At 41.9% G+C, this 13,782-nt stretch overlaps 1 protein-coding gene across 1 annotated transcript in view; it reads left to right on the top strand.

Moving 5' to 3' along the window:
• The window catches only part of WDPCP (WD repeat containing planar cell polarity effector), a 250,030-nt gene that overhangs the window by 149,098 nt on the left and 87,150 nt on the right, over positions 1 to 13,782 (top strand). The window contains exon 12 of the mRNA XM_034764195.1: positions 20 to 143. Within this exon, the coding sequence (XP_034620086.1) occupies positions 20 to 143 (124 nt within the window). The remainder of the gene's footprint in view (positions 1 to 19; positions 144 to 13,782) is intronic.

Raw genomic sequence — 13,782 nt, 5'->3', positions numbered from 1 at the left:
CTGTGTTTGAACTCCACAGCACAGCTTGAAGCAAGCCTTGGAACCTTTTATGCTCCAACAAGACCCCTGTTGGATACGACTGTGTTGGAATATAGAGACCCAATCAGCAGATATGCAAGAAGGTTCTTCCACCACCTGCTCAGGTGATTGACAGCTTCAACTTTTATTAACTCAAATTAATTGCACATTTCAATAACCGCCCACTTTAATGTGGTTAACGTTTTCCAAAAGGACCACCCTGGAAAAAAATGCATTCATTGCCATTGTTTATTTAGCTTGCACTTCATTCCTTTCAAGTATTATGTTGTAGATAAAGTGCTACTTAGAACTCTTCTATCATCAATACACTTTAAAATGAATCAACCTTTCCCTTTTAATTTGATAGAAAGAAGGAAGTATGCTTACAGAGCGATTTATGGGCAGGCTACTTTTAGACTAACAATTGGAATAGCTTACAAACTAGGAAGAAACATTGAGTTTTAATTGATGCTAAAAAATGCAAATGAGCAGTGTGCAGTCCAAGATATTTTTGGCTTTGAGCCCTGGAAATCTGAGTCTCTTGTTCTTCCCACCTTCAGATTTCTCACTTAAGAAATAATATTCCAGGTCATAACCTTACTGCCCAGGTTATTATTTGAATAATACAACCTTCAATACAGTTTAAGAAACTAAATTCAGTTTCAGCCACAAGAATAAAGGAGTAAGAAAAAATGTTGCTCTGACTTGTAATTCATACAGTGATTTCAAAATGTCGCAAAACCAAATTTAGCTGTGGTTCTATAACATTGATGTACTGGTAGAGGTTTGATCAATAATAAATTAATGGCCTAAGTTTTTTTGAATGGCTATAAATGTTAGCATAGAAATGCAACTGAAATTTTGACTCTGTTTTTTACTTAGAAGCTATTCAATTAATGCAAATAAGGTAGAAATTCTTTGCCTGGGTGATAAATAAGAAAGTTATACCACATTTTTATACAGGGGTCTGCCTGAAAGAATAAGACTCACATGCTTAAAAATGAAAGCACCCATTTTCCATGTCTCATTAGAATTATATGTCTCCCTACATATGCAAAATTATGAACTGTCAATTATTTTGAAGGTAAATTTAACCTCTTATCAGAACTCAAAGAGATAATTGTCTTCTAAAACTGGAAAGCCGAAAAGGGATAATCTTTATACTAAACTAGTCCACAAAAGGGCCAAGGGAATGTTTCTAAATTGATGAAATTTCATAATATTAGCATTATAATATGATGCTTTAAGGACAGAATCTTCAACCGAGTTCATTGCCAGATACAGTTATGGTGTTAGGTACAAATTGTGTCCTTGCTCTTCAGAGAGAAGCAGTGGGGAGGATGCAGTGCTATAATGGCCAAATGGAGGTGCTCTGGGCGATTTTGTCTGCACAGAGCAGATACAGAAAGAATGCCTCAGAGATTGCTGCGAGGTGCTCTTTATAGCTGCTGGTGAAAGGTGTATCCTGTCCGACTTGAGAGCTTGCTGCCAAATGCTATCAGGCATGCAGAGGCATGGGGCCCTGACTAAGCTCTCAACCCTTGAGGCTGTAGAGCATGGCTGGGTGCAGTGAGCCAATCTCTCCTCCTCCCACCGCCACCCCCACCTCAGCAATCAGGGAGCCTCAGTGTCAGTATGTTGCCTGGAAACTGTGGTGTGGGGGCAGGGGATGGACAGGAGGCTTTCCCTGTGTGCTGTACCTCCCCCACCGGACAAGACAGAATGTAGCCCTTAATCAGTTCTGGAATTCCTATTCCTAATACTGTAGTGGCTTGTGGAACAAATGCATGCTATTTTGTTGTCTTCCTATTGTCAATAGGATTTGTATTCAGTGGAATCCAAGTGATATGATCATGTGATTGTTGGCAGAACAGATGGTAATGCTTTATCTGAAAAGACATAATCTAAGTACAGAATGAAATGTTCAGAAATGGAAGCTTTATCTGATAGAAAGCAAAAAACCAGTGTCCATAGCTGATCTTTATGATCTTTATTTTATTAAAGTGGTTCTGTCTTAATTTGGTGTTTATTTCCTGCTTCCTTTGAGATGTTTCATTAAGTGGCTAGAAATGATTTGATTGTATGCTAAATGTAACCTGTATTATAGATTTAAAGTAACACTGGTAAACCAACTTGATCACTTGAGATCATTTAGACATAAAAAGGGTATGTCTACAGAGCAAACTAAGCCTGAGGTCTGTGTGACCCATGCCTGCAGACTCAGTATTTCCAAGCCCAGACTTGAGCATCCACACTGCACTGGAAACCTGATCCCCACAATGGTGCTGATGCATCCATACTGCACTGCGCAGACCTGAGTCAGAATTTCAGCTTCTGTGAGTGTGAACCATCGTATCCCAGGGTTCTAGTGCCCTTACCAGCCAAAGCCGCTCTAGGGCTTGGTTTGTAGTGAGTCGTGGGAAAATTTGTCTGTCCATCCCATGGGAGTTGACCAGAATTGTTTTGGGTGGTTTTAGCGTACCTGCACATCCAGTCAAGCTATTTTGCATCCACGTGCTCCCAGCAACCGGAGCCATCAACATGGATCTTGAGCCAGTGGAAGAACTTCTCCATCTTATGCTGCCAGTCCTATTTTGGGAATTAGGCAGAGCATCTGCAAGACATTGATGGACATTTCGGCGGCATTTAGGAGGGGGATACCGACATGCCAGCCTGTTGCCTTAGCCACAGATTCCCCATATGTAGACCAGTGCTTCTGGAGCAGGGCCACAAGCACCGACTGGTGGGATCACATCATCATGTGGACCTGCGATGACCAACAGTGGGTTCGGCACGTTCACATGAAGTAGATGTTCCAGGAGGTTTGGGATCGGCTTGCCCCAACTCTTCAGCAACAGGACATCCTCATGAGGGAGGCCACAGAAATCCAGAAGCAGGTCGCTATAGCCCAGTGGAAGCTGGCTACCCCACACTGCCACAGGTCTGTGGCTAACCAGTTTGGAGTTGGCAAATCAACTGTGGGCATTGTTGTGGCAGAGGTTTGTGAGGCAATCAGGACTGTGATGTACCCAAAGGTGGTGGGCATTACAGATGTTCCTGAAATAATTGCTGGCTTTGAGTGAATGGGCTTTCCAAACTGCGACAGTGCCATTGATGGATCTCATGTGCCTGTAGTTTTCCCTCTGCAAGGAACACATGAGTAACTAAACTGCAAAGGGTACTACTACATCATTATGCAGGCCCTGACCACAGGGGCAGATTCATGGACACTAACGTGGGACGCACTAGCAGGGTGCATGATGCCAGGATATTTAAGAGATCAGGACTTTACCTTCCTGGACAAACTGGGCCATTGTTCTCACCAAATGACATTGTTATAAATAGTCACTGTTCTCTCTGTTATTCTAGGGAACCCCACTTACGCCCTGTTGCCGTGGCTTATAAAACTGTACCCTTATTTCAGAGTACCTGACAAAAGGAACTTCAACTATATGCTCAGTAATTGTAGGGTCATGGTAGTAGAATGTGTATGTGACAGATGGAAATCCCATTGTCACCGCCTTCAAAACTGTCTGGATACCAGTGTCATTAGTGCAGTTCACGTTACTGTGATCTGCAGTGTTTTGCACAGTGTCAGCAAGAAAAAGGGGGAACCTTTTAGCCAGGAGTGGACTCAAGACACTGTCAGATTTCTGAATGGTACACGCAGCCAGACAGTGCACCTGTTGTGATTGGTGCTGGATCTACATGCACAGTGGAAATCAGGGATGCTTTGTGCACGCATGCAGTGGGTTTATATGGTCCCGTACATGAGGCGGAATTAAACGGTATTTGGGGTAGTGCTGTGTTATGGGTGTGGGGCAGCTGTAGGATGTTTTTTAAATGTGCTGATATTGTGTATTGTGAATTTTGTGAGATTTGTAGTGAGGAGGCAAGGGCCCTACGAAGTCCTTCGCCAAGTCAGGCCTGTCAACTACGAGATAAACCAGCCGGGGCGGCGGAAGAAGTGCCAGATTTACCATGTCAACCTCTTAAAGGCCTGGCGCAATTGGGAGAGTCTGTTGACAACCTTGGATGCCCTGGACTCTAAGCTAGGACCTCAGGCCCCTATTCCAACAGGGCAAGAGGACCCTCTCCTTGGCAAATCTCTCAACCCCAAGCAAATAAAACAGACCAGATGCTTGCTGGAAGCCTTCTCCAAAATGTTCACAGTGGTGCCAGAGCAGACGCAACATGTCCAACACACCATCCGTACCCCACTCGGGGAGGTAATATGAGATACCACCCGACTGCTCCCTCGTTGACTGCGACAGGCTGTGAAGCAAGAAGTACAAGCCATGTTGGAACTAGGGGTCATAGAACCCTCCAAGAGTGAGTGACAGAGCCCCATCGTCCTGGTTCCCAAGCCAGACGGGACCCAAAGATTTTGTATTGATTTCCAGAAAGTTAACACTATTTCTAAGTTTGATGAGTACCCATTGCCCCGAGTCGACAAGCTCTTGGACTGATTGGGTGACACCAGCTATCTGACCACCCTGGATCTTACAAAAGGATACTGGCAGATCCCGCTGGAAGCCAACTCAAAGGAAAAAACCGCCTTCGCTACACCCAGCAGGCTCTACCAATTTACCCACATGCAGGGGCCCCTGCAACGTTCCAACAGTTAATGGACTGCCTTCTTCAACCACACCTCGAATATGCCGCAGCCTATTTGGACGATGTGGTGATCGACAGCCGATGCTGGGAAGAGCACCTAAACCAGGTGGCAGCCGTCTTGCGGTCCCTCTGGACCACAGGTTTGATGGCTAACCCCAAGAAACGTCGAATTGGCTTCCAGGAGACCATACGGGGAGACAGGAAAAGGTGGATGCTTTTATGCATCTTAACTTTAAATGCTTAGACATTTCTAGATCTGAAACTGAAAATGATTCACACAGACAATTGTTCATCTCTTTTGCTTCCCCTCCCCACAGTGTGTCCCAAGTCTTGTCTGGCGGTGACCTCTTTTTGGAGAGTTATAGTAGCTCAGCCTACACGCCAAGGCAATTTTTGGCCTGGCTGAGGGGAGTGCCACAAAAGGGGCCAGTTGCTGTAGAAGTTTTATGATGCAAACGCCTGCGTTCCTGGAATCGGGACTAAGATTGCCGTCTCAGACAGGCCTCCAAACAGCCATCACATGGCAATGGGTCACTGCCAGCCTAACCAGTGCAGTAGGTGGCAGATGCTGTAGATGAAAGGCTTTGTATCCCATTACAAATGCCTTGAGAGATCTGTTTCCAAATCAATGAAATAATAGGCCTTCATTTCTTGGTGCCCAACTTGAGACACCTTAAAGGGGCCTGATTTTCAGAATATGGTGGGCATTCATCCTTTGGACATCCAGCCCCTTTAATAAGTCCCAAATTGGACATCTAAAAATGAAGCTACCCAAAAACACTACTCACATCCGAAAACGTAGGTCATAACGGATTGTGATGGCACAGAATATGAACAGCAAAGAGATGAAAGTAAATCACTACCAGAAGGAAATAAAATGCAAATTACAACATGTAATTTTAATGCAGCCATGTTGTTTCTGTCTGTTGTTATAAAACTAAGGGCCCAATCCGGCAAACCGCAGAGCTTCCTCTGTGTCCGTTGAATTCGATGGGAGTTGAAGGGTTTTGCAGAAGCAGGCCTTAAATCATGAGAATGGAATACCTTTGAATGCAAGAGTTTTATATACAAAATGAAAATTAAAGGCCTCTTAAACATAGGTGAAAAGCTATCAAAAGACTGTTTCTCACCAGCACGACAGGAACACAAGGGCTTGTCCTGGGGAGACATAAAATTAGGAAGTATGGTATGAATAACTATTTTCACTTCAAATTTGAATTCTTATCTATAAATAAAATACAGGAACTGAATTACAAGCATCAAATACATCTTTGGTGTTTCTTGGACATCAAAAAACCACTCTCCTGATTTATTATAATATCACCATGTATTTAACGCATTATGAATACAGAACATGGAGAGGGATGGAATAGTTATTTTTCACTTGTTAGGAATGACATTATATAGCTGACTCATGGCTTTGCTTTGCTCCACTCAAGCATTCATAAATTGTTCTTGTCGTATTTCCTAATGCATGAAAATAACTTGTTTATTTTGCACACACACACGCCCATGCTCTGTGTTTTATTCAGAACATGTCTGTTTCTGTCTCGCTTTCTCTCTCTCACACGCAACATGCACGCATACATTCTGAGAGTAACATTTCATGAGCTGGAAATTAAGGCCCATCCATTAACATCTAAACTGCAGCTGCAGAGTTGGCACAAGTCAGAATGGAGCCAGCAGATCAGCATTTACAGTTTGCCCTTTTCTCCCTTATAGCTAGAGTCTATTTTTGTGTTTGTGAATTTACATTTTAAAGAAGTTGAAGCTTTTATCTCTGTTACTTGCAGATCATAGAAAATATTTTAAAGTTCAAGGACAACTTGGATCTCAAAATCTGATGATTCCACCAGAAGAATATAGTTGTATTTTTGTCTGGGGTGAAAATGAATTACCTTACAAAACAAAGTGGTGTTGTAATTACTTGTATGTGCCTATCCCTCCCTCATGAACAAGCTGCAGATCTGATCAGATGCACACTTAAAATACTGGATAAGCCATTGTGTCTAGCCTGAGGCTGAAAATGAAGCTTGGCCTCCCACCTCAATTTTACTGTAATTACCACTGCACTGCAGTTACACCTTGTAAGGTCCTCTCAGGAGAGCCAAGTCCTCTCTTCACAAAGTTCAGTGTAGGGCGCAATTGAGCAGAGTCAGAAGACGAATTTGGTAAAGTTGTGAGCAAATAAATGCAGAAGTGCAATGGCATAACCCCATGCACACAAAAGCAGTGTTTAAACATGGAACTCTCTCTGGCAACCAGCCACCTCTAAGGGAAGAGAGAAGGCAGAATATCTGTGACAGCAGGACAGAGTAGAAAAAGGCCTAATTCCACCTAGTGCTGTCTCTTATGTGAGGCACTCCACTGTCTGCTGGCCAGTCCCAGGACACCTGAAGGGTATACCAGTACTCTCCTTAACTTACACCAATAACTGCCTTTTAGGGACCATTACACAGCCAGAGATCACTGGAAAACAAGGGGATCTGTGAGTGCCTCTGGCAGGCCTCTAAACTAGGGGGTCTGGAGAACTCCCGCCACCCTATAAGGATAGATTTCCAGCCCCTTTGCCTCTGTGGGAGTGGGAGATTAGGAGAGATGATGCGTAAGGATAGAGCCTTATGTGTCTAGAAGTGTATGCCTTTTTTTTTTTATGGCACCCTGAGTTTGGCAAGGCATGGAGTTTTCGTTGTATTAATATCTAGTGTTGTCATGAAATGTATTTATAATCATTAATGATAACAGTACAGGAGCGTGTAAGAGTGTGTCTTCCTCTCTTAAGGAGACTGTCTTGGATAATGTCATTTGTTTTTCGCATAGTGTGTGTATGGCAACCCTTTAAGGGTTAATTATGCCCTTGGATGCAATTCCCACTCGAGTCAACCAAGTTTTCTCAGGTCTCAATAAGGGCAGAATGTAGTAGGTGTAATAGAAACATGGACTGGTGAAATTACCATCTTTTAGAGAGCATTATGCACGTTTGCTGTTTTTGCCATCTTGTAAAAGCGATCAAAACTAGAGGTTTTCATATGCATGCTGCAGTCACCGACAGGAATTTCAGTCACAATGATCCAAGTGCACATGAAAAAACTTCCCCGAGTCATGCTTCCCAACCTGCTTGAGAAACCAGAATAGGGTTGCCACCTTGACTTCACTAGATGTGTATTTTCCAGTTAAATATTACACCCAGTGACAGTGTAGAGCCTCTTTGTTTCAGTAGTATTGCTAATGAATTTTTCTTAAGCCATCTCCACTACAGGTTTCCATTTCAGTCAGATACTTTGAAGCCGTGTGAATGGGTCTGAGATTTAATTCTCTGGTGAAGATCACAGAATAAGCAAAATGGGGCAAAATATCAGAAAAGGATATTGGGGGGAGGGATAGCTCAGTGGTTTGAGCATTGACCTGCTAAACCCAGGATTGTGAGTTCAATCCTTGAGGGGGCCATTTGGGGATCTGGGGCAAAATCAGTACTTGGTCCTGCTAGTGAAGGCAGGGGGCTGGACTCAATGACCTTTCAATGTCCCTTCCAGTTCTAGGAGATGGGATATCTCCATTAATTAAAAAAAAAAACAGGATGATATGATTCCCTAGGGACCCAATCCTGTGGAGCATTAGCAACAGAAATTTCTGTAGCCTCACAGAAAAAAAGATACTGGGTCAGATTTTGTGCTGCACCTCATGGAAGGCAGACCCTGGAGTGGAGGAAAGGTGGCTGTATATCATCTCTGAGATTCTGGGCCTGACCTCCAGCATACTTGGAGCAGTCCTAAGGGTCACTCTAATTTACTACAGCTTCCCACAGTCACTTGTGGGCTGCTGCATGGCCCAGAATGGCAATACTTCAGAGTTCCACACCGTCTCCCGTTCTCTGGCATACCTCTACAGCTTGGGCTGCATTAGAAGGGAGGGACATAGAACTGTTTCACCAGCCGGTGCTGCCCTGGGAAACGCCTATGCCAGGGCTATTCCTCCATGGTTAAACTGGCTTTACAGCAGATGAGTCAGAATGAGGACCATTGGTTAGTTTTAGTGTGCGATGCGTTTATCTGTATGTGTAAGAGCCTGATCTTGCAGGCGTGTGGAATTCTCATTAAAGTACATGGAGTTTTGAGAGTGGATCAGTTACAGGAACAGCTATGGTAAAATACATCACAGTTCTGGATGAAAATCCAGTAATGAGTCCAGTGCACAATCTTCACTATCAAAAGGATGATGCTCTCCATAGAGTCTAGAGTATCTTCTTGGTCTTAAAAAGGGGGTCTTCCTAGCCAGTTTCACCTCTCTTACTCATCTGGAGCTTCTCATCCATATTTCAATTTCTTTCTGACACTGGACAGTTGAGGAACATCATTTACATGATGATTAGAGTGAGAGGTATGATGCTCTAATAAATTTGTTAGTCTCTAAGGTGCCACAAGTACTCCTGTTCTTCTTTTTGCGGATACAGACTAACACGGCTGCTACTCTGAAACCTAGAGTGAGAGGGTTGCAACTGAAACAAAAGAAAGGCTGGAAGAGAATCACAGAAAGAAACAGAGATTTTAACACCCTCATACTTTGACACTGCCATCTTTGGTTCAGGGTAACCTGAGAATTTGCATTCTCTGGATTAGTAACCTAGCAAACCTACAATCAGTCAATTTGAGCATGGTCTCTATATGTATTGTTCCCTCATCACTGTCTCTGGCCAGTTCACAGCAAGATATTATTGATGGTGAGGTAAGTTTTCTGATGGTCAAGGGAGGGAGAGACTTGGAAAAACTTTTATAGAGAGATTTTCAAAGGCACAAAGAGCAGTTCGGCAGCCAACTTGCTTTGAAAATCTCCCTGTTATACCAAGTGATAGCTATAAAGGAATGAGAGTAATGCACTTTGGGGTGCATAACTCAGCAACCAATTAATTATAAACTGGGACCACATTTCTAAATATGGATTTAGATACTTAAATTTAGGCACCAAACTTTGAAAAATTCGGCCTAATACATTATTCTCTCATGGCTGCACCACATGTATGCACCCTTGTCCATTCTTAGGCAGGAGAGAGAATTACACCTCTAACTCATGGAAAGATAAGGCGGGGAAGGGAAGTGCATCCATCTTAACTTTAATATCAAATTCCCATCTGCTGCAGTTTGAAATTGCTGAGATATCACACTCAGACAAGAGAGATTCATAATAGAGGCAGCAACTGATCCTTAACCAGAGTTGTGATACGGGGCCCCTGCAATGGAGCTGTCTTTGGTGTGTATACATGCTGATATGTTTGCTCAATAAAATACAGCTTTCAAGACATACCGTTGAGTTTAGATGATCACCAGAGTGAGAGGGCTAAAGCAGGAACAGAAGAAAAGCTGAAGAGAATTAATGGAATGAAGGCTGGGATTTAACAGACAGGGTTGAGCAAAATAAGTGTGAAACAACAGGTGTCATCAGCTCTTATCTGCATTTTTAATTAACATCTGTTTTTAGCCTAGAGTAATTTGGAAGAGTATGTTGGAGAGTGTCTGTATTTAAAGATAAAGGTATGCGGTTGAGAAGTTACTAAGTAGTGAAAGGTTGTAGGAACTGAAAGGTTGGGAGGGTGTGTGTGTTGAGGGTGGGTGTTAGTTGCAGCTTATAGAAACCTGAAGGAAAGCCACTATGATAAAATTGCAAGGAAGGAAGATATTGCTATGGCAACAAAATATTTTCTCTTGAAGGAGAATGAGTATGATAAAGCAAATTTGCAGTGTGGGAAATTCAAAGGAAATGAAGGTTATAAGAGAGAGAAAATAGTGAAATATAATTTACAAAGAAACAGCTCTCTTATCATTTTAATTGAATAATAATATTTTACTCTTCTCTAGCACCTTCCATTGAAAATCTCAGAGCACTCTACAATATGAAAGAATTAAGCCACATGACATTCTTGTGAAATGGGAAAGTATTGTTCTTCCCAAGAGTTCTCCTTCCCAGTAGCAAACCCCCATTTTGCAGAGACCTTATGTGACCTCCTCAGCATCATACAGAAAAGTGTGAGCTGGGTTGAGTATAGAACCTATATTTCTACTAATAATTCTGTGTTTGACTATCCTTCTCCTCCATCCAGAGTTCCATTAATTCAGCGTTCTGTTTAGTTCCACAAAAGCCAGGAAACTCAGTATGAAGGTTCCCACAGTAAATCTTCCCTCTTTCATATATGCGTTACAAAGAGGGGTTTCTTTATTACAGTCTCTCCCAACCCTAAGCGCTAGTGCGCTAAGTACTCCACACATAGCATAAGGGAAAGGAACAGCACTGTATTTTCTATATTATTTGTATGCTTCCGCCATTAAGACTGAGCAAATAAATTGAATGGCATACTCTTTTATATTTAAGCTGCCATTTTTAACATAATTTTAGCTACATATGGAACGTTTTTATTACTGGATCTGTATTTAAATTCCTTTCTTTTGTAAGTAAGACAACTTTTTAAAAAGCTACTTTATTCAAAAATTCACTTTGAACAATGTTTTTCAAACATAAAATAAACTCACCTCTATCTGAGAAGAAGCATGTACATTTATATATGTATACATATCATTTCATAGACGTATTAGTTTAGGGTTTATTGTATTTATAGAGTAAAATACAAAAACACCACAGCAAGAAGAGTTTCAAAGCATGATTTCATATAATCTTACAGAGTAAATAGAAGGATTGTTTTGTGTTGGGCATGTCTTATGCAGATTCACAGCAAATTAAACCCATTAGGAAATTCTTTGGCCAGGGTGTCATGCTATCAGACTCCTCATATTAGCTTCCTTTTCCAGTTTATTTTTGTGTCTGTTTGCTCCATACCAGAGTATCTCTTTATGTAACGGGCATTCAGTTCTCCATCCAGAGCTTTATATCATAGTCTTAGACCTGTGTTTTTCTTCTCAATAAGATATCAACTTATATATGGACCTTCTTTAGAGATATGTAGCTTAACAATATAAACAGAATAAAATAAAAATAGCGGAAACTCTTGGATGGCTTAAAAGTGCTGTGTACTTAACTTTTAATCTAAATTGTTACTCATTAATCTTTATGTAGGATGCACATGGGTATGACCCATGTCAGGCTTGACAAAGCCCTGGCTGGGATGATTTAGTTGGGAATTGGTCCTGCTTTGAGCAGGGGGTTGGACTAGATGACCTCCTGAGGTCCCTTCCAACCCTGATGTTCTATGATTCTATGACTTTCAGAGCAATACACTACAAGTTTTCCTCATAAGTCATTAAAGACCCAGTTCAGTAAAGTACTTAAGCACATGCTTAACTTTAAGCATGTATTTAAGTCTTATTGAAGTCAGTGGGTCATAAGCAATTTAGGTGAAGAATGTGATTAATAAATCTGCATTTTTTCTAGGACAATGTCCTAGTTTTCCAATGCTAGGACTTCCCAAATCCAACTCGTGCAGAAGAATAATTCATTCCAACTGTAAGCGTATAAAATTATATTTTTAATCCTTTGGTAGAAAGTAGTTGTCTTTTAAATGTTCCAGGCTTTGTGCTATAAAACAGACTCTTTTGTTGAGTGATAAAAAATGAAATTTGATTTGAATCTCATTTCCAAAGTCCAAAATTAGCAGCCAACTTTGCTGACACTGTGAATTGTTTTTTGTCCTTGAAAATAGTCTCTGTCACTGGGATCTTAATTTTCCTGTTCTTCTGTGCCTCCTACAGCCTGTAGCGGCCCATAGGAAGAGAAAAAACAATGTCTGATATAATTAATATAAAGTTAGTCTGGCTAGTCCAATATCTAATGTCTACAACTGATCATGAGTATTGCCAACTCCAATCAAAATCACACATCACTTTGTGATATTTGAAGCTGGCACTTCAGAAACACAAACAAAAATTGTACTAGCCTAATTTTATAAAAGTGATTTTAATAAAGTATAGTTTTCTTATCCTTTTAAAAACCCTCTAGAAACACAAATACTTCCATCCATTGTTGGCTTCTTTTTCATGTTTCCTACCTAAGGGGCAAATCCAGTAATCAGTCAAGTAACTATGCTGTTTCTCAAGGGTCATTAAAAGAAAAGTCTCTTCCCTGCTTTCAGGCCACTTCGGGGAAGTGATCGGCGGGTAGTGATCGATCTATCAGGGATCGATTTATCACATCTCGTCTAGATGCGATAAATCGATCCCCGAATGCGCTCCCCGTCGACTCCGGAACTCCACCGCTGCGAGAGGCGGAAGCGACGTCGATGGGGGAGCGGCAGCCGTCGATCCTGCGCCGTGAGGATGCAAACTAAGTCAATCTAAGATACGTCAGCTACGCTATTCTCGTAGCTGAAGTTGCGTATCTTAGATCGATTTCCCCCCCACCAGTGTAGACCAAGTTGTTACTGAATAAGCTCCATGTCCAGTGTGCCTGTTCCTATGCAAGGGTTTGGGCAATAGATCATGTAGTCATGAATCTGCTGGCCACGTCTCCACCAACCTCCAACCAACTTTCCAACAGCTTTCCTCCCCCAGTTCCAGAATCCCATGGTGCGCAGCGAGAGTGGGGACCCTCCCTCTGCATGGGCTCTCAGGGTCCGGTTGGCCCATAAGCATATTCCCTGGTCTGAGCAGCTCACAATCTAAAGACAGAAAACTTGGATTTGTCCCTAAGTGCTTCTGTAGCAGCAGATGGTTGGCCAAGTGATACAAACTACCATCTCTGAAGTCAGATTCTTGTGTAAATGTTTTTTTAAAAAGCAGTCAGCAGGCATGGATTAAAGTTTTAGCTCTGATTGATGTGATGCTTTTGGAACACTTACTGGGGTAAAAACTGGTAAGTTGCAGCAAATAAACATTCAGTGACTTATCCATTTCTCCCAAAGCATATCAGAAATACACTGGACCACTGTTTCTTTAGACTCATCTCCTGTCTAGGCATATTGAAAATATCAGGTACATTCAGTATTGCCAGCCCGATATATTCAAAAATCATGAGTCAGGCACCCAAAATCATGAGATTTTTTTTTAAATGGTCTGTTCTTTTCCTTTGCCTTTTGGTTTCTGAGCCTTCAGAGCTCACTCAGGGATCACATTTTCAACCTAAATGGGAGAACAAGAAACTGGGGGTGAAATCAAAGGGGGCAAGATTTTGCCCTTTCTTTGGGTTTCAAATGAAAGCTGAGATTTTTCA

This window comes from Trachemys scripta, chromosome 3 (assembly GCF_013100865.1).
Source record: "Trachemys scripta elegans isolate TJP31775 chromosome 3, CAS_Tse_1.0, whole genome shotgun sequence".
Taxonomy (NCBI): Eukaryota; Metazoa; Chordata; order Testudines; family Emydidae; genus Trachemys; species Trachemys scripta.
Note: the sequence above shows the minus strand (reverse complement) of the source record. Positions and strands in the feature narration are given on the sequence as shown.